We start from the raw sequence: 24,803 nt of genomic DNA, 5'->3' as shown, positions 1-24,803 counted from the left end.
ATTAATAATCGATAGACTGAATAAACAATAAAGCTTTGAAGAAAATAACAGAAACGAAAATGATATTTAGAAAGATGGGAGAAACAGAAGGAATAAACGCTATGAAATGTTGATATAGGAAATGAGTATAGAAAGAAATCAAACTGAAACGATTGCAAATAAAGAACAGTAATAAGAAAGTTGTTCACAGTAAAAAAAGTTTACGGACATACAAGTTAGGTTTGATATATGCACTACTAAACTGTGTATTCATTTGTAAATACAAAACGGAATAGATAACTAATAAAAGCAAACATAAATAACAAGGAGAAACGAAAAGAGAATGCAGCTGAACTTGTTAACCTGACCAATCTTTTGGTTCACGATATGGTCCCCAACCATGAAAACACTGTCGAAATAAATGTGGTTCAGCATTTTTCACTGTAAGCTTAAGTTGTCTTGGTCGTTCCGGTTGCATCTGACGTAAATGACTTTGATAAAGTTTAGCAGCTTGTAAAGATAATTTCTGTTCAACGTCTGATGTACGTTTACTCCACCAAAGGTATATCTAATGAATGTCATTAACACATACAGGAAAGGAAGAAAATTAGAGGAAGTCAAAATATGTGAGAATAAATTTAGCAAATCAAAAATTTTATATCAACTAGATCAGCGGTTATTAGAAGTCTCAAGTCAGAACCTTGATCCACCAACTTTGTTTTATGGAACCGGGTAGTATCGTAAGCCCTGACAATTAGAGTGTGGCTCGTATCCAAGATACTGACGAATCAGTTAACTTTCTTTTTCCTACTTTTTATAGCTCGAAGTGAGTAACATGTGTTCGAGGAAACAATATTTGAACACTATCAATTCTATAAATCTTGTCTATATGCGATAAGTCTTGCGAATTGAACGCTATATTCGTCTCCTAGGCTGTTTTGGAACCCCCAAGCTAGAACCATCAGCGACCTGAACACAATAGAGAAGACGCGAAGTATGCGAGAAAATACTTTACTCCAAGGTTCCTTTTTGTACAGAAAACACGGGTATTTATGGATGTTAACATTTGTTAAATCAACCTCATAATTTAGCCTATCCGCTAAAAGACATATTATGCTACTGATCAATAGTAGCACGCCACGTTGACATTCTAGAAAGCTCCATCATGCTCTGATTGGCTAGGACTCTTCGGCTCCTCTAGGGCCTCTGGAGGCTCCGTTGCAGTTCTTGGAAAGCCGACTCAACAATATGCTTATTTATTGGCTCAGTGTAATTATCGGTAATAAAAGCACATGATAAATTATTTATTGAATAACAAAAATACTAAATAAAGTTTCCTTCATAGAAAACTGTCACTGTATATTGAACTGATATTTTATGATTCGCCTAAATTTAACGAATCGTAAACATCTTAAGCTTATTAACTCCAAATTAAATTAACATTTGATAATAAAGAGGGTGAAGGAAGTGAAGAAAAGTGACTGGAAATTAAAAGCTTTGACAGATAACATGATATTTAAATTATTAATGTCGATTATTTCAAGCTTTGCACCATCTTCCTACCGTGTTATTCATGAACATTATCTCATATTTAGAAAAAAGTCAATAAATTATTTTAATAGTTCAATTGATGAGTCGATGTAAGCTAGACTACCAATGAAAACCTGGGAGGACTAGGCGGCTGTTTCGTCCTAGTACGGGACACCTCAGCAACTATTAAAATCACTACAATCTCTACAAAACCCCATTATAATAAATTATTTCACTGACGACTAACAACTTACAATAAATTACAAATATATATATGCCTAAATCCCTAAAAGACATTCTCTAAAGTGGTTTAGATATAAATTTCCTAACTAGTAGAATGGGAGAATGAAAACAACCACCAATGTTTAATAAAACTCGCTGTCTTGTGGATGGTTAGTTTAAGCCGGATAAAATGCGACATATTTCAACAGATTTATAGAGAAAAGAAGAACAATGTTAAAGATAGACACATAACAATGATATATTTTCAAAAATAAAATATATACTTGTCAGTCGACTACTAATAATGAGATACAAACTATAAATGCCAAACCAACCTGAGATCCCGTATCCAACAGCATGACATCGTCTGGAGCAAGATCATCTTGACAAAAATCCGCACACTTTTCTGATGCACAAAAATAACCTTGTTCATTAGACAAACGAAAGAGTCGGCCGTAAGTAAGGAAGTCTGCTGATGTGTCATATTTCTTCTGACCACCTAACACTTGCCAAAATAAAGGAGGTTCAGAACCTTCAGGTACAGTATGGAAATCAGTCGGAATCTAGAAACCAAATAATAAAAAGAATCAATATAGAATGAGTTCTGGGTATGATTGATATCTTGTCAATGAATATGCTTCAAATAAACTAGCGAAAAAAATGTTAGTCTTCAGTACGGATTGATTTCGGTTGAACAACTATTGAGAACTAAGGAGGGCTAACCAACTAATTCATTATAAAAATCCCCATAGAATATTCAAAAACGAAGAATATTTGAGCGAACAATTGTTTTCAATAACTTCATCATCAGCCTCTATGTTTACCCTGGCCTACGACTGGGTCACCGAATACCTAGACTGAATATTATAAACCTCTTACCCCTTCCTTTATTTTATTTATTTTCCTTATTATCATTATTTGTCATTATCTATATGTTAATCTTCATATCCATCATTCCCAATTTGTTGACCGTAATTACCTTGATAACTGCCCCCCTTATTACATATTATATTCACACAACAATATTATTATTATCTCAGTTGACAAAATTATTTTCAATTTTGCAATAGTACTATTATCTTATTGTGACTGAACAATTTACTGACCTTTGTTGAATGACCTTTCTAATTTGCAAATATTACAATTTTTTCTTTTTGAAGTATATATATATATATCGTAACAGATGCAAACGTTCACCATTTTTAACACATAACATTGTCAAACTCATTAAAACATGCCTTATTTTTGGCCTTTGTAAAATATTATAATTATGGACTTATAACTGTAGAGCCTGATGATGAAGTTATTGAAAACAATTGTTCGCTCAAATATTCTTCGTTTTTAATTCATTATAGTTTAAAACTCCTCAGTAGAGCCGAAGCATGACCTTAACAAGGATCGAGTCAAGGATACTTTAGTCTGACGGTAAGCGTGATGTCTCATATTTCGAACCTTCATCAATTCAATATAATGCGATAATAACTATCTGACGTAGTCGACTGCATCTATCTCACTGTCAACACGTTTTACTGGTCTACGCTGAAAATAGTATACTATTTCAGGAAGATTACCACGCAGTAAAAAACACTTAGTACTGCCGTGGTATAAGCACTAGCTATTAATCAGTTTTATTTTTTTAAAACATTAATTAGCTGGCTCCTCAATTTCATATGGACCATCGGGATAATATTGATCAAACGAGAGAATTTAACACAACTATCAAACATTCAGTTCTGAAATCCAAAGCACACTATTCGTGTGAAAGACAACGTTAATGGGTGGTAGTCTAAATCGAAGTCAGTGACGAAAACATAAGTCAAAATAGTTGGATTTTTAATTTTTTAATCACCAAAGCTATCGCTCATGACCAGCTACAATAATCTATTGGAATATATAATTCCATAACATCTCAGAACATTATGTACGTTGGTTCAGTAAGAGGTGGTGATTCACTTTATTCCTTGAAAAATCCCCATTATATTAAAACACAATTATATGAACGAACAATATTCTTTTCAATAATTTCTCAACAGGTTCTACAATTATAAATCCAAATTAATAATCCATAAAATTGGCTAGATTTAAGGCATAGAGACCGGTCAAGGACAAAGAAGGCAGGCCAATCACTGAAATTCAACAACAGCGTAACAGATGGGTAGAATACTTCGAGGAACTCCTGAATAGGCTGGCTCCAATGAATCCACCGGACATCGAAGCAGCGCACACAGATCTTCCTATAGATGTCAATCCACCAACGACGGAAGAAATCAGAATGGCCATCAGATAAATCAAGAGAAGGAAAGTTGCAGGACCCGACAATATACCAGCTGAAGCACTGAAGTCAGACATCGAAGTAACTACAAGCATGTTTCACCTTCTATTCATAAAGATTTGGGAAGAGGAGCAAGTGCCGATGAACTGAAAAGAAGGACACCTCATCAAGATTCCAAAAAAAGGAGATCTGAGCAAATGCGAAAACTACAGAGGCATCACACTACTGTCAATACCAGGGAAGGTCTTCAACAGAGTGTTGCTGAACCGGATGAAAGATGCAGTAGACGCCCAACTCCGAGATCAACAAGCTGGATTCCGTAAGGATCGGTCGTGCACAGACCAAATCGCGACACTACGGATCATCGTCGAACAATCAGTTGAGTGGAATTCGTCACTGTACATCAACTTCATCGATTATGAAAAGGCATTTGACAGGGTAGATAGGAGAACGTTATGGAAACTTCTTCGACACTACGGAGTTCCTGAGAAGATTGTCAATATTATCCGGAACTCATACGACGGACTACAGTGCAAAGTAGTGCATGGAGGACAGCTGACAGATGCATTCCAAGTAACGACCGGAGTCAGACAAGGCTGTTTACTCTCTCCCTTCCTTTTTCCTCTGGTGATCGACTGGATTATGAGGACCTCGACATCTGAAGGAAAACACGGAATACAATGGACAGCTCAAAATCAATTAGACGATTTGGACTTCGCAGATGACCTAGCTCTCCTATCGCATACACACGAACAGATGCAGATAAAGACAGCTAGTGTAGCAGCGGTCTCTGCATCAGTAGGCCTCAGCATACACAAAGGGAAAACCAAGGTCCTCAAATTCAAAGCGGAGAACAGCAATCCAATCACACTTGATGGCGAAACTCTGGAACATGTAGAATCCTTCACATACCTGGGAAGCATCATCGATGAACAAGGAGGATCAGATGCAGATGTAAAGGCGAGGACTGGCAAAGCAAGGGTCGCATTCCTACAATTGAAGAACATATGGAACTCAAAACAACTGTCAACCAATATCAAAGTGAGAATCTTCAATACAAACGTCAAGGCAGTTCTACTGTACGGAGCTAAAACTTGGAGAACTACTACAACCATCATCAAGAAGGTGCAAGTATTTATAAATAGCTGTCTACGCAAGATACTCGACATCCAGGCGTAAGTAAGTAAATCTTTTAAAATTGTAACATGTGAATTAAGGATTGTTTGTAATATAAAGTCAAATGAAATGTTGGGATGACTAATATGAAGTGTTAACTTCAATCAGTTTATGAGTGAAATGAAATTGTGAGATAAATGATCAGAATAAATATGGTCAACATGAGGTGGGATGAGAGAGAGAGAATAATGTAATTACAAATCAGAAATTACGTAATATGTATAATAATATGAATTAGATCAGATATAGTAGATAGGATTGGATGCTAAATAAATTTCTCAAAGGTTAGTAGGTGTAATAATAATAATAATAATAATAATAATAATAATAATAATAATAATGGTAAGATGTGTACATAAGTTTGGGACATAAAAAGGAACATTAAACAAATTACGTCGCCATATTATTAACTAGTTGGCTCCGAAGTTGATCAGAGTAAAAAGAGCGGCTGAACGTATTTCTTTCGGATGTAAAGCTCTGGCTTTTTGATCCGAATACCATTTGCCTCAGCCGTCTGCAGGATTCACAGTCTGACGGAATTAGCGACACATTTGCTTAACGACACTGAGAGGTGATCACGAGCCCGAATTCATTTGATGACTGTCAACTTCATATTTCTAGTGAAATATGATACCGATTGCAATTACCAAATTCTTAAGTCAAAAAGTGTTCGATAGTTCTGTAGTTTAATCTACAAATAATTAGTCCGACCAATTTCACGTGATTAATTAACACAAAAATCTTATATTTTTAACACCCATGTTCATTAAAGAAAAACAAAACCAATTAAACCACTCAAATTATTAAACACAACTGAAGGAAAAACATTCACAAGTTCAATGACTGAAAATTTTATTGGTCATAATGAATTAATTGTGGATAGATTAATCTTCAATTATGCAAGTAAATTATCATCAAGTGATTTACATACCAACTATGGTGAATTCATTAGCATAATCAATAAACCATAACAAATTATCATTGTATTAATAGTTAAAATCTTATGCAAACATCAATTTCATTACATTACACAATCAGAGAGGACCTTATATATATATATATATATATATATATATATATATATATATATATATTCTTAAAAATTTCATCACATTCTCGTCTGTTGACAACAAAAACAAACGATACATTTGACTAGATTATATTCATGATTGATCATTCAGAGTTTATACACATCCAGTTTAAGTTCATTAATACTTCGATCGATAAAAACCGACTAATTTTTGTAATGGTAAATATAAATGAGAACATAATAATAAAAGTGACTACCTTACTTTGTAACAAAAAATGTGGTACAAAAGAATGCGTCAACTTTTTTTTCGTTCCTATATTGATTAACAATAAATCCATTTATTTTTCAAAAAAATTTGTGATGAGTAGGTGTTAGCATAGAAAAACAGTCAATGTACATTATAGTGATGACAACATGGTTAAACAATGACTATATGTGTATTAATATAAATAAAGACTAAGGCAAATAAATAAGATTCTTATTTTATCTATTAGTATTTAAAATATGATCAGTGTGAAAGGCTCGCTTATTTTATTAACTGAATAAAAATTGGGATAACCTTTTCTGTGAATCGTATTTATTTTAACCATTTAACAAACACGTATTTTTGTGGAAAAAAATGTCTATGGACATCCGTGATGCTTAATGACATAGACGAAAAGTTGCAAACGGAATTTCATAACAGGTTGTTTATTTCTCGATGGAAAAAAGACCTGTTTAATATTGAAATTCATATATTAAATCAATTACGCAAGAAACAATGTCAAAACACTTCGAGTGTTAAGATGAATGGGAGCTAATCATTACATCTAAATGAACAGCAGACATGAGTTTAGTTACAATATAGCATAATTTTTGTATCAAGAGCGAAACACCAGGCTTTGAAAGGAGGAAATCAAATTATTCAATTAAAATACATTCCCATCGTTAATTCAACATTGGTTAGGAGTTATCGATCAGAGATTCAAATGATTTCATAGAAAGAGTGTAAATGCGTTGTGACTTTTGCCCGACCAATTAACACGTGATTTATTCGCCAATCAGAATACGATTTAGACAATCTCAGCACTGTGTCAAAACAATCACCTATTGAACGGTGTGAGCACCCTAGAGTCCTTATTGGTCCTTTCTCCTGCCTACCCTTGCCTGTTGAATCCACAACGCCAATACCAGATTCCACTACATGAATCACTTATTTCAAACATACCTGGTTTACATACAAGCCAACCAGACAACATCATGCCATAAAATAGAAAATAACATTTGTACAACATCAAGCCAAAAAGTTACTGTGATTGTGGGAGACTGCAATCACTAAACCGATTCAAATTTAAGAATAGTAAATCGTACCATAATAGTCAAATAGTCATAATAGGTCAAAATAAAGCTTATAATAATAGGAATATAAATATACATAACGTAGTTACTCAATAGTTATACAATAAGAATATATGTATAATATTATTCCATTAGTCGCTCTCAGAAGTTACTCATAATTTAATCTGAGCTAAGATATAATGAAATGTTATGTACTGTCGGAGGATAAATGGCCGCATATCAAAAATATTCTGGAAGAATCATATCTGTTGACTTGAAAGTTATTAGATCAAATGGATAAACTAACAGACCCGAATTCAATTCGGACAACGATTTAGTGTATTATTATCTATAATCTTTTGAACACGAGAAAATATCATTTCGTTTGAATTTTAAACGGTTATTTTGACGGATATCAACGTATTAATCAACAATATTTCATGGTAATGATTTCAAGAAGTGAAAAATTTAAACTTAATTTGGTCTATAATAAAAGAATTTACATAGCTGATTCAGAAATAATTAAAAAAAACATAACAACTGGAACATAAAAATAATTAATTTCCCAGTTTGCCACTATCAATATATAGTTACAAAAGCGGGAATGAACATACCCAACTGAACATTTTCTCGCTTAAACGAATAGCCAACTCTTTATCTTCAGATGAAGATTTACCTCCAGTCCAAACATAGACATGACATTTATCTGTTTGTTTCTTTTCAAGTACACTAACGATATGTGCAGGTACTTTAATTATGTAAGTAAAACAAGAGTTTAAATTTACAACTGACGGTTTGACCTGGATAAGAACAATGAGAAAATAATAACAGATGATTTGAGTTTTAATGACAGAAATAATAGCGATGAAATTAGCAAAGGAGTAAATGAAGAGAAAAATCTAATGTGATCCATATATTGATAATTATCGATAACAAAAAGACGCAGATGGTTATAATGTATCCGTACATAGAAATTGAGGCTTCCACATTCACAGAAGACGGAGAAGGTAATGAGATGAAATGTTGTTGAACATCTTAATACAGCTAAAGGAATGATTTACTATAAGCTTCAGTATACCTAATTTAATTCACTAATAATTTTTACATTTTAAAATAAATGAGCTTCTAACATATTAGGAAAAATATGTTGCGTCACAACGAATAATCTTAAACTAATCTTAAAGTGTAATTCAATTAGTGATGATTCCGATAATCCTGTTGCTGATATTTTGACTGAATTTTGATCAGTCATAACTGTCATATACTCTGAAATGCACGTACATCGAGCTGACGAAATGTGCGTGTTGGTTTCCACAACATTCTATCTATTCTACAGTATAGTTTGATAATTTGAAAGTCAAGAGAAAACAGAATATGGAACATTGAGTTATGGAATCCAGATGAATAAATAGTTAATGAATGATTAAGAAAATATGCTGTCCATATCTGTCAAAATAAAGATACAAGAAAAGCATATAGTTTAATGAAAAAGCAGCTATCTCTTGATGAAAATGCTGTTATTAGAAAAAAAAACCAAGAAACTTACGAATTCCAGATATACTGATTATCACAGAGACTTTACTCGACATTTTATTATTATTATTAGGTTGGCAGTGAAGGATATAAAAGATTTATTTGCATAATAAACAAAAGTATTAGTTTTAAGTGTCCAAGATTCTGTGATTAAACAATAAATTGAATAGCTTTTTTTTCTTAAAATATAAAACACTAAAATAAATTTACAGAAATAAAACGCAATTATATACTCACACTCCTTCCTTCTCACCCACACGTTACGAGACTCTAAGAGTAGCAAACACTGAAAACATTTTCTTATGGTACACATGAAATTCATCTTAATAAAATATAATACCATTGTAAATGAAATATTTTAATACTAATGTAATAGTTTACGAAACTTATTGAGTTTCTCTTAAAATGAATTTATGAGTATAGTATAAATTTACGACTATGAGAAAATAAATTATATCAACGATAAGAAGAAATGGGGCATCACAAAAACTTGACATCAATAATACACAAATGCTTTAATCCTAACGCCCCAAAATTAAACAGCCAAGATTAATTTTCATGTGAAACATGTTTAAGTTGATTTACTCAAAATATATCATTGGAAGAGTGTGTAGTAATTCTTTAAAGGTATTTGACAGAATTATGTACATGGATTTACAATAATGAGAATTTCAAGAAAATATATTGGTATCTATAAATTCCAGCTGCTTCTTTAAAAAGAGGTCGAACTGATTGGGACACTTACTTCTACACATCGAGTGGATATAAGGTTACCATTTGCTCTAATATAATACATTTGAATTCGTTCTAAACGTGATGATTCAGCACGATCACGATAATGGCCTGAATGAATGATGAACTGACGTTGAAAATGAGCTAAGAACATAGTGTCTTCTTGTTGTTGTTTTACGCGTTTAAATACTACTTTTAATGGTCGACTAACATTTTCCGGATTTTGTGATAGACGAGCTTGCATATCTTTACGAACTGAGAATTCAAACTGAAGCCAGCTTAAATCGGATGCTTCACGACCTTGCCAAAAATAGACTACAGTTTTTGTAAGATTTGAATCCTCGTCAGTATCATCACCTTGATTATCACTCTCTGAAAATTCTTTGTTTTCATCATCATAATCCTGGAAAATATTTGTTCAAGATAAAAAGTAAAATTCGTTAAGCCATAAAACGTTTTATTACATTAATGAGCGATGCGTAAGTCAGTTTATTATGATTATCAACTTAATAGTTCAAACTTTTCAGTCTCAAGATATGCAAATTTTAACTAGCCGAAACTACTTGGTGGTCATCAGTAATTCAATTACAAACACTCAAGCATATGTCGGAATCTCACTTTACTCATTATCTGATTGATATATTAATAATCTACATATAACAATAGTTATTCACCAGAGATTTTAGGTCCACTTTAAAAAATGGGTTTGTATTAATTAAACTTTTAAACAAATCAATAATATCGAGTAAAAACAAAAGTAGCAGCACAATGTTCTTAGTTGATTCAAATTTAGAAATTGTATGAGATATTCCAGTTACTAAAAGTTCTACTTATACAATCATTAGACCTGTCTAATAACCAACTTTACCGCTAACCCCCATGAAATCATATTTTTCGATATCATTGTCACAAGATATTCTTTTAAACAATTTTGACTTGCGAGTAATGTTGTAAACTAATTAAACAATGAAAAGGAAGTATATAACTCGAGATAAAAGCATGAAAAGGATATATATATATATATATATATATATGCATTCATATTCATTACCCAATAGCGTGCAATTAGAATATACGAATCTTGATTGAAGAATTGTCCAAACCAACGATTTTCCACAAGATTCCATTTCCCATCAACCATTATAAATTGTTGTAAAGCACTGCTTGACTCTACAATATTTTCTTCTGGTGGTTCAATTAATTCATCATTCCATTCAGCCATCATTTGTAGAGCTTCTTCATTGGTAAGTGGTGTTTCTCTAGGTGCTAATAATGCTCGAAGATCAGTAACTGGTTTATCTTTTTCTAAAATTTGATTGATATCCACTCCACGACGTGCTACAGAATCAGCAGTACGGGTAAAATCTACAGCTAAAGCCTCATCCCAATCACAAAATTGACACTTGAAAATCTTAAACAAGCCAAAAACAATATTGATTTTAAAAATGTGATTATTATCATGCAAAGCGCTACTAACATGAATAATGTCGTATCGAATGAGAAAAACCATTTTGAATATCAAAGATTGAGAACGAGTGGAAATTCGGAAACATTGAACTGATGATACTAAAAAATATGGTCGAATATTGTCAGTTAGCCACTTGCACATGATCTAGTAATCATATAATTGAAAACTGATACTGTCTATGTGGTATGAATTACATTATGGGATACTATTTGTCAAGATATATTCTACTCCATCCTAGCACAGTAGCAAGGACAGTTGTACTACGTTAAAAATGGTATATCTATTATCGTCACGTGATAAGAGTTTGATGTGAATGTCACAATATTCAGTTAAAGCGTAAAATCAGCTGGGTAATTTCTTGAAGAGACGAAAATTCAAAATGATTCTGAAGCAAATGACTGAAGCAAACAATAAAATCGCATTTACATATAGAGGTGATGTGAATGTAGCATAGATAACAGTACCGACGTGAAGTTGATCAATTACCGTAATTATATAACTTTTACTGGTAAGTTCATGAATATAAAATGCTCATCACTGTGAGACAATAGTCTTACGTTGCAGAAGGTACACTCAGAGGTGCACACAATAACCATCTCTTCAATGTGATTTGCCGATGACACCATCATTAAAAAACATAAAGGAAATTCATGAATTTAAAAATGATACTGTTTTCATTCTTGGATTGTCCTAGTGACCTCAGTGTTCATTCATTAGTAACAGTATATTTCATTTATTCGATTACAATTTCTGTCTAATTTTTATTTGTGCTTTACTCGTATTTCGGCTCTATAGCTGATAATACCTAAATTTTGGCATTCAGTTTCCACTTCTGAAAATTTGTCTCCGAACGCTTCGCAACTTTGTCTTCTAAAATTTTCATATAGTTGATTTATTAATATTTATGACTTATTTTCTTAATCAAATTCTATTTTATATCAAACTTTAATCTTTTTTGTAAATATGACCTAAAGTATGTACATCCATTTTTACGAATCAATATTGTTGTTTCGAAGTTGTAAAGAATTGAAGAGATCACATAAAGTCAATGAATTCATAACATTCGAGTTAATATACTGTTTTTGAAACAACTTTAACTGCTGTGAAGAGCTACGAAAGGGTGACTATTTGTTGTTTTAACGAATAAGAATCACAAAGCTCCGGTTGTAGCTCTTCTAGAAACAATGACAGTCCTAAGGCCACTTAAAGGAGGAGGGTTGGGCATCGGGTCAGCAACCCCACCCCATAGAAAACAACCTTGCTAAAAAGCGTCAACCAGAATAAACAATTCAAACTCTGTCCTACGAAATAAATGGTCTTGTTATCTTATAATAGCGTTTGATAGAACTCAACCGTATATTAAAATGACAACTAGAATTCACTTACTTGAGTCTCAGCTCCTTGTGTACACGGTTGAAGCAATGAATCTGTAAAATCATTCCACCAATCCACATGATCATTATTTAATAGTGTTTGTGTTAGTGTAGACATATTTGATTCAGTAAATAATAATTCAAGTCCACCTAAACGACTTCTAGGCATTAAACCCATAAGTTGTAATGCTAATTTATAACCAGCAAATCGAAGGAACTTCGAAGATTTCTCACCCATCCATAAAAATAACTGACCACCACTATCAAGTATATAAACATGTTTTGAATCTAATAATCGTTTAGACAAAAGACCATTTTCAAGTTCTACCTAAAAAAAATATAGATATATAATTAATCATTTTCATTTGCAATAATACGTCAAATAAGATATAAAAAAGTAAAATTGTAATGAATAAGTGTATGATAAAATAATAATCCAGGAAGACAATATTTGCAATGAAATGCTTACTTGTGGTAATTCTAAATAACCTCTTCCCATTTGAACATCATATAAAATAGGTTGAGGTAGCTGCCAGTCCGTAGGGATGAAGTCACGAGACACTACTTTCGGTGGTTGGACTACCGGAGCAGGTGGATAATTGATTTCTTTATTCTCATCATGATTATCTAAAGGTTTAATTATATGATCTTTTTGGTCTGAATTAGTAGTTGGTTTCGGCAGTGGTGCAGGAAGCCAAACACCGGTTATAATAGCCCAAAATGCATTGGATTCACGAGTTTCCGGTTCAATATGAATGGATGCTTCACCTCGACGTTCACGAACTGAAATTTTTTCAGCTAATAATCGTCCTTTAGTTTGTATAATAGAACGTGAATTTTTTCCTATCCATAAATAGAGATGAGATTGAGCATCAAGTAGATAACTGAATTTAGAATCTAAACTGAGATGAGTTAATGGCATTGAGACAATTTTCAAACGTTTCTCTGTACCGAATAACCTACATAAGAGTAGAAAAATGTGAACAAAAATGATTATTTTAAGAAAGAGTGTAAAATTAGATATTAGTTGCGTCCGTAATCTGAGCTCAACAAAAAATGATCATTCAGTCCATAATGACCTGTACTAGTAAACCAGTGAGTTAAGAATCTGACTATCAAATAGATCACGAGTCAACTAACAAAACAAACTTATACTTAAAAAATTTATGCAGCACAGATCATAATGCATTATGCTTAGAATTAATACATTCAATAAAAACAAACGTGAGAATAAAAAAACAATGGAGATATTTGTAAAAAGCAAATACTAGTGAGGGGGCTATTTCAAACATATAATTTTATGACAGCTGAGACGACTTGATAGAATGTCTAAATGACTGGACTAAACTAAGGATAAAAAAGAAGCTTTTTGAAGATAGGACTACCGAGTGACTGACCGTACTGTAATCAAGGAATTTCAGCTATAATTTAAAGATATAGCATACAACCAACATAATATAGCTTATAAAATGATAAATAACTGGGCAAGAATAAATATAAGACGAATAAACCGACAAAGTGATCGTGAAATTCGAAGTTAAAGATTATAAACAACTCAAAAGGTTTTACGTCACTGTATATTATATTATTAGAATGAAAGAGACATCATGGAATTTATTGTGTACTCAAATAATGTATACATATACTCTTCTACCTAGTAACACTAATTATCAAAAAATATTGAATTTTCGATAAAACTGAATAGTGACTTAGGAGTATTACAAAAGAAAATATTCGATAAAACGCCTCATCCAACCTTATAGATGAATAATAATAACATTTTGAGATAAAAAAAATGAAATTATGCTGAACAAATAACACTAATTAAATACCTATAAAATCTGGGTACTACAACATCATCCTCAACATGAATAAATCCAGTCTCACCACGAGCACCGTCTAACACTATCAGATTGCCATCGAATAATGCTATAAATTCTGAAGATTCATCTCCTTCTTCTTCACGTTTAGTTCGACATTCAGCGCCAAGGAAATTACGTAGATTTACAGCATGAATAGCTGCACAAGTCTGCTTATCTTTCGTTGAACGAGAACCAATCCAATAATATATAGTCCATTCAAATACTTGATTATTACTTATAGTAGTTTGTAAGATAACATAACAATCACCATTAAGCAAATGACCTTGTAAAATATCATCTTCAACACGTTTAGGATAAAACTGATCTAATTCCCACATCTGCACACCAGGATTTATACCAGTATCCTGAAAGTTTATATAAGGAAACGTATATTAATGCGCGTTACAATAATTATTTTTGGGTTATTAACAGTATTTTAATCAGTTAGAAGAACGAAAAATACTAAAATCTTTAACATCTGTTGAATGAATATCATAAGAAGATGACACTAATCATCTTGTACTTCTACATAATAGCAAAGGTTTAGACAATATGTGCAGTACAAATTGTTACAGGATGGTATATTGAACTCCAAGGGTTATGTCTAGAGGATCTAGTTGACTAACGACAAATAACATGAAATTTTTTGTGCATGTGTGTGAACAATTATTTATGTAGCTACTTCATATAAAAAGTATTTTTAAAATGATCGTGAGTTGTCAGTTAAATAGTAATATAAAGACCAATAAAATTGAAGCTCACATGCCTCGTCAAAAATTCCTGTATAATCGAGTCGTGGTCTGGCCAACAAATCTTGCCAACGTCTAGCCGCCAATTTACGTGTTTCTTCTTCAACCTCATGTTCCTTTTTTTCAAGTAGTTCTTCTTTTTCTTTAGCTATTCGTTGCATACCTTCAAGTACACATTTACTATCTTTTCCGACACCTCCTCGACGCCTTCTGAGACGTCGTAACCGAGCAGCCGGATCCTGTTAAATCAAATTAACAAAAACTTATGATTAAAAAACGAGGTTTTTATAGGGAAGACATCAATTTCGAAACTACAGTCATTCTATGTTAGCAAAAAATCATCACAAAATTATTACACTATCACAACTTATAAGCATTTTTTCAGGAATTTCCAGCGTTCCGATTAGCCTAATGGAAGTGGTCCAAAGCCATATAAAAAATTCAATTAACTTGGTCGCATATGTTGGACCTATTATTACATACCAATTATCAAATAATCTACAGCACAGTGAAATATTTGGGGGGCTAAATGTGTATTTTACATTCCTTTTACATGACAATACATAGTGGTATCTCCAAGTGAATCAGTCAGTCATATGCAAAATAAAACTTGACGCTTATATGTATTCATTCAAGTTGCTATATCGTAATAGAAAAGTGAAATAAAACTATTTGAAGAGAAATTCCAGAGTTGTAGAAGTAGCACCAGTTTCAGTAGTAGTAGAAATAAGTATAGAAAAAGAAAATGGAGGTATAAAGAGACTTCAAGACTCAGGTTTTCAAGGAATGCAATTAGTGAATGGATCTATGTCATTACGAATGACTCTGAGCCAAATGGCCCAAAATCTTTAACCACTGGGTACGATAATCACATACCACAACACGGTATTCTATATATATTACAATGGCTCAGTCTAATTTTCAATGAATTCATAGACTGAGGCTACATATTGGTTTGGGGTGCCCCTAAACGTCTTCCAACCTGATCCTACACCAGACATCTCATGCTTCAAAAACACCTATGATCGAATACTAGTAACCTAAAAATATCCTCTAATAATAATTGCCATGTTTCGCGACCGTAGACTACGACAAACAGAACTGCTACGCAGTAAACTCATTCCTTTGTCGGAAGAAGGATAACATATGATTATTCAAACAAACATATACAAATGAACTAAATAATCCAATTATCACATACATAGATCAGAACGTTAATTAAACTGATTAATAATTTCGTTGAGGAATAACAATCACGAAAATGTAATCAAAGTTATAAATAAGGTTATATAAATAAGTGTAAACATTATTAAAACAGAACACTAACAACCGTAACACGTTACCTTTGGATGATGAATCGTTTCAGTATTTAAAGCTGGTTTCCCACGCATCATACGTAGTTGGGCGTCCAGTGAGAAATCAATGTTATAAAAAGCTAGACCTGCACCTTTCTGTAACTCGGGTGGTTTCGGTGGTATTTTCAATTGAGGATTATTGTCAACTTCAAAAACATCTAAAGATTCTTTCAAATAATGAATAGCATCAGGAAGTGTAAGAAGACGATTTGAGTTCAGTATCAGACGTTTTAAACGACCACACCGACATAGACCTGGCAAGAAGGGATGAAATGATTCATCAAAATGAACCTATATGCATAATATACGAGCAAAAATTAATCTACGTAACCTATATCACAGAATGAAATCAGTTAACGAACCACCGAAATTCAGGAAGGACTAGATAGCTGTCCCGTTTCATTAACTAATCAGAATTGTATTTTCACGACCCTACTAGAAATCGAACACAGAACCACCTGGTCCTACTGAGAGAGTTTAACCTTTAGACTAGTGAAGCAGCATTTGATGGTTTATATGTATAACATCAATCAATTCACGACATTGTACAACCATTTTCCAACTCTCTTGGTGAGTAGCGGCTTCACAATCTAAATGATTGAACTCCACAAGACATGGCTCTTTACTGAAATTCCGGGAATTAGTGATAGTCTACCAAAGTTAAAAAGTGATCTTTATGTGGCTTGTCTAATTTTTTTACAAAAGAATTACCAAACCATAATTACTAAATGGTGAGGGAATATTATTACCACATAACAAAACATTCAGTCCTATGGTTACAATGATAAGACTTTCTGCAGTAAAAGTCTATGAAGAACAATGCTACTGAATTATATTTAACGAAATTTAATTTCTTCAGCAAATATCAGTTTGTGAAGCCCATTATGGAAAAAAGTCATATAGCAGTTTTTAACGATTACCTATGAAAAGCTAAAACAACTTACTTTCTGGTATAGTCTCCAATTCATTGTGTGATGCATCGAATATTTCCAAATCTTGTAATTTACCAATTCCTGAAGGTATACCACCAAATGTCAACTGATTATTATTCACATATAATTTACGTAAACATGACAAACGAATTAATCCGGTTGGTAAATGAATTAACTGATTATAACTAAGATTAAGGTATTCCAGTTTAGGCCAGTCACCAGTTAAAGTGGATAAATCTGATAATTCATTATGCGCTAAATTTAGTTTACGAAGATTTTTAAGCTGTAATTTCGTTGTCACATTTATGACCATTGTTATTATTGTTGGCGTTTTTTTGCACAGTTTTATCGTTGTGATTTTCATTATTGACAATGTTGTAAGATGTAACAAACAATAAGGGAAAAATTAAGAATATATATGATTATAAGCAGTTGAAGAAAAATCACAAAACAAAATAAAATCTTATTCATTCTACCTCAGTTACAGTTTTGGCTTTATTCGAATATTAGAGAGACATAACATTGGATTAACTTATTATTCATGAAATTAGTTATATTAATAGACTAAACAAACAACTATGAAATCCGATGATTCAATGAATTAAACACATCTTAGATAAAATGCATTTGCAAATGTAAACATGCAAATTAATGTGAATTATTCTATCCGCTTAGTTGATTATGATTAATTCCTTAAACAATAAATATCGTGATTTATTATTATAAATGTGAGGAACTAACACTTGTTTTTTATTTCCAATTTTAAGTAGATAGAGTTATTATGTCACCGCAAGTTGATAATAAGAATTAAGGAACTAATCTTACATATAATAGATTAATCATAATTTAGTTAATTGTAATGAAATTTTTATTAGACAAAACAAATATTTAATAAGTAAATGATTTTTTTAGTTGGACATAAACTGACATTTAATTATTTAACTAAATCGTTATTATCAGAAGGGGTTTTGTGGAGGTTTTAGAAATTCCGATAGTTGAAATCATGAGTTAATTGAAGCGAGACCACCATGAATAACCTGGAAGCACTGGAAATTTAAATTTCTAAAATCTCCACAAAACCTATTCTGATAATAATCATCTGCTCACTAGTGACTAACTCCGAGAGACATTCCTGGAGTTCTAGTGAGAAGCCGTGACCAGTGGAGTTCAACCAGATCAGTTGTGAGATATCAGCTCACTGAAGACAATGGTGTACAGTGGCGCAATTTCGTGGATTGGTTGGAGTTAGACATTAACACCGTTGAATGCCTGCCCAGTGGTCTAATGGTTAAGCGCTCGCGCGCGAGACTGATAGGTCCTGGGTTCGAATCTCGCGGAAGGGGACGGGATCGTGAACGCGTACTGCTGAGGAGTCCCATACTAGGACGAGACGGCCATCCAGTGCTCCCAGATTTTCCATGGTGGCCTAGCTTCAATTGACTCATGATTTCAACTATTAAATTGTTATTAGTTTAATACACTAGACATTTAATTTAATTTACATAAATGTTATTCAATGAATTTATTACTTTTAGAATATATTTTCATAATGAACTAGTTTATACACTTAAAAACTAAAAATTATTCTATTTATTTACAAATTTTCTTAAACTATAAACATATTTTCTGTGTATAATTTACAGCTTAAAGACAATATCAACAGGATACCATTAACTAATTACGACTTTGTTGTCTTCTTTTTTAGCATTTAACTAATTAAAAAAAAATTAGCATTGAAAAATTATAGTTTTTTCTTGGACATTAAAATGAATGTACCTTCGATTGACTTAAAATTGATGACAATTATAAATTTAAATAAACCAGATCGCTTTGGAATATTTAATATATTAAGTAGATAATAATAATAATAATAATAAATTTCAAGTACTTTCAAGAGAACAGTTAATTTCCATCAAGATTAAATTTTATTTTCTTATTCAAAGGTTTAGAAATAAATAAGAAAACCTAAATATTCATACAGAAACATACCGATAAAACTGGTTCAGGAATTTTTGTCAGGAAATTACAGGACAAATCTAATTCAATAAGACGTTCTAATTTATCTAATTCATTTGGTATATTGTCCGGTCTTCGTTCAGTACCTGATAAATTTAAAACCTAAAAAATGAAGAAAAAAAACAACACAGTAACATAAATCAAAGGTGTAAAAAAATTATATAATCACGATTATTTAAATATTAGGATTTTCTACCACGAAAATCATTATATCGAATAACAGGTTACTGCTCAAACAAGATTTATTTGTGGAAAATGAATTCCTATTGAAGTAAACTAAAAAAAATTGTTACCATGTTACAGAACTAGTTGAATTGAGTAAAACTACCTATTGAACTATAAGTCAGATATTTATTAGTGTTATACTTGCTATAACACCTGAATAATCCGAATTAGAATACAAAAACAATATAAGTTGTGTAATGATTCACTTTGAAATCAATAAAAAATTGAACTTTAATTTGTTTTTTTTCTTATCAAAGATGATTTTAGAACGGTGTTTCTAGTGGTATTGTTCATTAAGTGCTAACCTCAAAAAACGTCTTCGAGAGACCAGCGTAATTGTGTATTCAAAAAGTACATTTTCTAAATTTATTTTAAAACATATATTATAGAGAAAAAAAAGTCCACTTTCTATTCAAAGTGACAATAGGTTTTTATTTATATGAATGTGTATCTTAAAATATAATTGATAAACATAACATAAAAAACAATGAATGTTCCTGACGATAAACTAAATTTTGAGGGAGAAATATACTAACACAAACATCATATAAAAATATATTCATCTGTAAGATGAAGATGTGATAGTCATTTTTATTTATAAAATAATAAATTCATCGAAAATGAGACAAAGGAATAAAGAGTTCCCAGGGAATTAAATATATAGACAAAGAAAATTCTTAATATAACATTCATAAAACTATAAACAGATTAAGTTAGTTACTTATTATTGTAAACAACCCACGTTCCAAAATTGTACCAAGAACATTCGTAAGCTTTCATGATAAGTATAATAATTACAAACTAATTGATTTTATGCGCACTACTGAAGAGTCTGAAGTTAAATGCTTTTGTCAAGTAAGAGGCATAAAGTACTCCACAGAAAACTTTTAAGGTTAGAAAAGGCAGAAAAAACTTCGCTCATGCAATGTTAGGAGAAACTTCTCAAAGAGTTTTATCGCATCATAATTAAACAGTTACCGATTTTGGCAAGTTCATAGAAGATCCTAGAAGATTAAAATGGCACATAAACCTATAAATATCCTTATATTTTGTACTTAAAATAACCTCAAAAGTAAAGCTACTTTCCATGATTCTCTACTTTCACCTTCTGTTCGATTCTCACCGAAGAAGATGGCCGGGGGACTAAGAGGCAGTTAGAAGTCGTTACCAAGCATTTAAGTACTTAACACACCAACCACTAGAGAGAATCGATTTCGAATACAAAAGTGAGTTTAAATTACTGAAGTACACACATAATTTTTTTCTTAAAAAATCTTCAATTGGACCGAAAAATGAATATTTACCTCAAGTTGTTTCAACGCTGTCACTGATCTAAGTTGAGCATGACGTAACGGATTATTACAAAGGATTAATTGTTGTAGTGAACAGCAACGACGCAATTGTGCTGGTAAATTTTCTAATTTATTATTACCCAAATCTAGAAACATTAATTCTGTACATTGAACAAATAAATCCGGTGAAATTAATGCAATTTGATTGTTGCTTAGATTTAAAGCTAATAAGCCTTTAGCTTTTTCAATTCCGTTAGGTAATTGTGTTAATTGATTACAACTAAAATCAACAACCTACAAAAAACACAATATAGAACAAAAAGAGAATAACATTAAAAATAGTATTACTGAAGTGTAATAGATGAAAAGGTGATATTGTAAGACAATAAAACAAAAAAGACATGGTAATACTAATAATAATTTAAATAAAATTCCATTTAATCTTTTCAGTACAGATTAATGTCAACTAGACAACTAGTGTTAACCTAAGGACGCAGACACGATTGTTTAATATCCTAGCTTGTGATTTATCAGCGATGCATACTAATCAATTTGAGGTATTCAATGAAACATGATACTTTTGCACTAAATCAATGAGAATACAATTGCCTATACATATTCAACTTGAAGTGAAATTTATAATATAGCCCAAACAGTTGGACGATCAGCGAAAGTCGATCCGAGGGTATGCAAATTGGTAAGGAGTTTTTAACTCGCACAGAACAGTTGTACAATGGTCTCTTTCTTAATTTTGTCAATATTACTTTTGCAGAGGATGATCATCCGTGAAGAAAACTACTTCTAAATCGAATAATCTCTATTAACTTCATATTTTAATAATCTAAATTCAAACTGATTTGTTTCTTTTGTCTAAAGTTTTTAGCAAACGATATCAATCTTCTCATACATCACAGAGATTAGAATTAAGAGAATAGTCAAGATAATATATATTAAAGCTAAATTCCATAAAATGTCATACGAGAAAAAAGGTTTTTCACAGATCTTTTCTTTCTTGTTCAAAATTATTCATAAAATAAAATTTTTATGATTTAAAAAAAGCAGTGGGTCGATCTTGACACATACTTTTATTGAGATACGGTGACCTTAGTCAGACAGTTGAATTACCAAACGTAATATACATAGAGTTAAGAGAAAGTGTATACTCTTGCGATCTGTGCGTTGAACTTTCAACAACAATCTACCAGCAATCGTATCAAATGGATATGGGTCATTGATACCATGGGTCCTAACTTATTTAATTCACCACGTATGGTTTGAATTTTAATGATTGGAAAGAGTTATGGTAGTAGAGATGAAATTAAACATGTTCAAAAGAAATATCAGTTCCTTCAAATGAAATTAAAAAATAGTGCTTGATGGAAATGTTCACAGCGAGTCAAATAATAATAGTAGGTAGAAAAAAACTATTAACTGTGAATTCCATGAATCTGACAGTGAATTTATAGCAGATAAAATTTTTACACAAAGGAACAGAGTACTAGCTTCAAGCGGTATAGCAGAAAATCTAGATCAAACAACACAAATCCAAAATGCTTCAAGTGCGAACGAAATGTCATTATCTAAATGTATAGTAAATATGCTAATTTCAAGTTCGCCTTTGTAACTTTATGGTATTCTACTGAATCTGCAGAATATTAACAAGATCAATCTGTATTATGTAAAAACACTTTGATTGTAGCCGAGCACAAGTTTATATACACGGCTTTAAGACCACGCATTGTATGATGCCCCCAAATGTACAGTCAAGGGTGTGGAGAGTAAACTCTCCCTCTCAAACTGCTCTCACATGGCCACGCGTATACAGCCACTATCAGGGAAGTCCTAATCACTGTCTTTTCGCTGCGTGATTTTTTACGAAATTGAGAAAACTAAAAGCGAATGTCCGGTGCTTTAATCGGGTTGGCTGATACGGAGGATCCACCCAGAGGAGTTGTAAAACTCTGATTCCAAATCAATGGTGCACATAAGCTCCATGATCCTGAAGGAACAAATGGCGTATGAACCTATTGCTGATCATCGGCCACAGTGAAACTGCATCACCTAACGTTACTCGACTGTCTTACGGATAAGACCTCTAGGTCAAAGGCTCGAGGAATGCCTCCTAAGAAAACTGACTGCTTCGGTTTGGGTGCCCGTGCAGTACTCCAGCCCCTATATAAATCGAATGAAGAAGTGTGGAGCGTATGTATTTGGTGCCTCCTTGTATCAATGTTTATATGTTTTAAATAAATAAACATTGTATAGTAGCTAGTGGAACAGTGATCAGGTTACCCAGATCGAAGCGGAACGGATTGAAAGAGAAGGGTAAGGTAGAGCTGTAAATAATGAAATAATGCCTCATGTTTATTGCTATTACCGATCCCGAAGCATATAGAAGTAGCCGAAATCTTTAGAGTAAGAAAATATGAAAGAACAATCGTACCAAATTATTCATGAGAATTGTGCGAATAAACTCTAGACATCTTCTGTCAGTTACTTAATCATATGCAAAGTAGAACATGATATATATGTCAATCTGTTAGAGTTGCCACATCATACTGGCATAGTAAGATAAAATTATTTCAATACATATCGACAGAATAGAATAAGTAGTAGCAGTATTGGCAGTACTGGAAAAGACTAATTATAAAAAGGAAATAAAGTAATGAGATCTTTGGACTCAAACAGTAGAAGAAGAGGAAGATTATATGCATCTGTATCACTGTGACTTACTTGAAGATTATTACACTCAAATAAATCAGCAGGAATAGCATCTCGACTTGTTAATTCATTTTTACGACAAGTAATCATTCGTAGACTAGGTAAAACATTTGGCCAACCTTTGATAGAACATAAAGAAGTTAATTCATTTCGAACTAAAGATAAACTTTCCAACTGTTCTAAATGTGTTATTTCTTTTGGTAAAAATCTCTCTTTTAAACCGACGTTTTTTAATTTTAACCATTGTAAACGGCACATATCTTGAAGTATTTCAGTAGAAGGCCATATTGAAGGAAGAGGAAGGGATGAATTATCATTTTCAGTATTATTTTGAGTACGTCGAGCAACTCTCTGTTTATCTAAAAGATCTTTGTGCTTTTCAAAATTGATGCCAGATAGATCTAAACCTCTCAAGTACTGAACAACAGCCATGTTGAGAATAGGAAATTATTTTAAGTGATTTTTTTCGCCTGAATATTTTGACGAATACGAATAACTCTATCCTAAAATGAAATGGAAATTATGTATTTAAAAATAAATAACTGCATACGAATTAAAAACTAATCATATTGTAATTTTAATGATTCAAAGACGGTAAACGATTTTTCATAGACAAAACGATTATTGATAAATTATGTAAAATATGAGTACGTAATAGATTAGAAGTAAACTATAAACAAAGATGGATGATGGATAGCAGTGAAATACAGGAAGCGCGTTCAGTCCTATTGGGGACTCGTCAGCTGGATGTGCCTGCATCTCAGAGTTGGTGTCGGCTCAGGGACACGAACGCCGTACCGTTCGCTTCAGATGCCGTCGCGTTATCCACATAGCTACTGAGTCCGGATAGCCATTACCTTGTGTGCAATAGGGTGAATTTTTAATTCATTCTCAGTCCTGAACATCAACATTAACATAGGAAGATTCAAACAAACAATACAAAAATGAATTAGAAGTGAAGGTTTCGAAACTGTTTCAGTAAACAACAATACTTCCTAGACAAAATCCATAAGTAAGGA

The 24,803-nt window shown here is 32.2% G+C and overlaps 1 protein-coding gene across 1 annotated transcript; it reads right to left on the bottom strand.

Moving 5' to 3' along the window:
• Positions 1–337: 337 nt before the first annotated feature.
• Positions 338–24,216, bottom strand: MS3_00010094 (uncharacterized protein; the record flags this gene model as incomplete). Its single annotated transcript, XM_051218430.1, has 14 exons — positions 338–547; positions 2,067–2,294; positions 8,141–8,326; positions 9,805–10,194; positions 10,843–11,202; positions 12,646–12,960; positions 13,102–13,591; positions 14,465–14,859; positions 15,261–15,482; positions 16,587–16,852; positions 17,543–17,813; positions 19,520–19,648; positions 21,076–21,357; positions 23,797–24,216. 14 exons carry the CDS (start codon positions 24,214–24,216, stop codon positions 338–340), a joined length of 4,164 nt encoding a protein of 1,387 aa, XP_051073714.1.
• Positions 24,217–24,803: the final 587 nt, after the last annotated feature.

Source organism: Schistosoma haematobium, chromosome 1 (assembly GCF_000699445.3).
Source record: "Schistosoma haematobium chromosome 1, whole genome shotgun sequence".
Lineage (NCBI taxonomy): Eukaryota > Metazoa > Platyhelminthes > Trematoda > Strigeidida > Schistosomatidae > Schistosoma > Schistosoma haematobium.
This window is presented reverse-complemented; position numbering and strand designations above follow the sequence as displayed.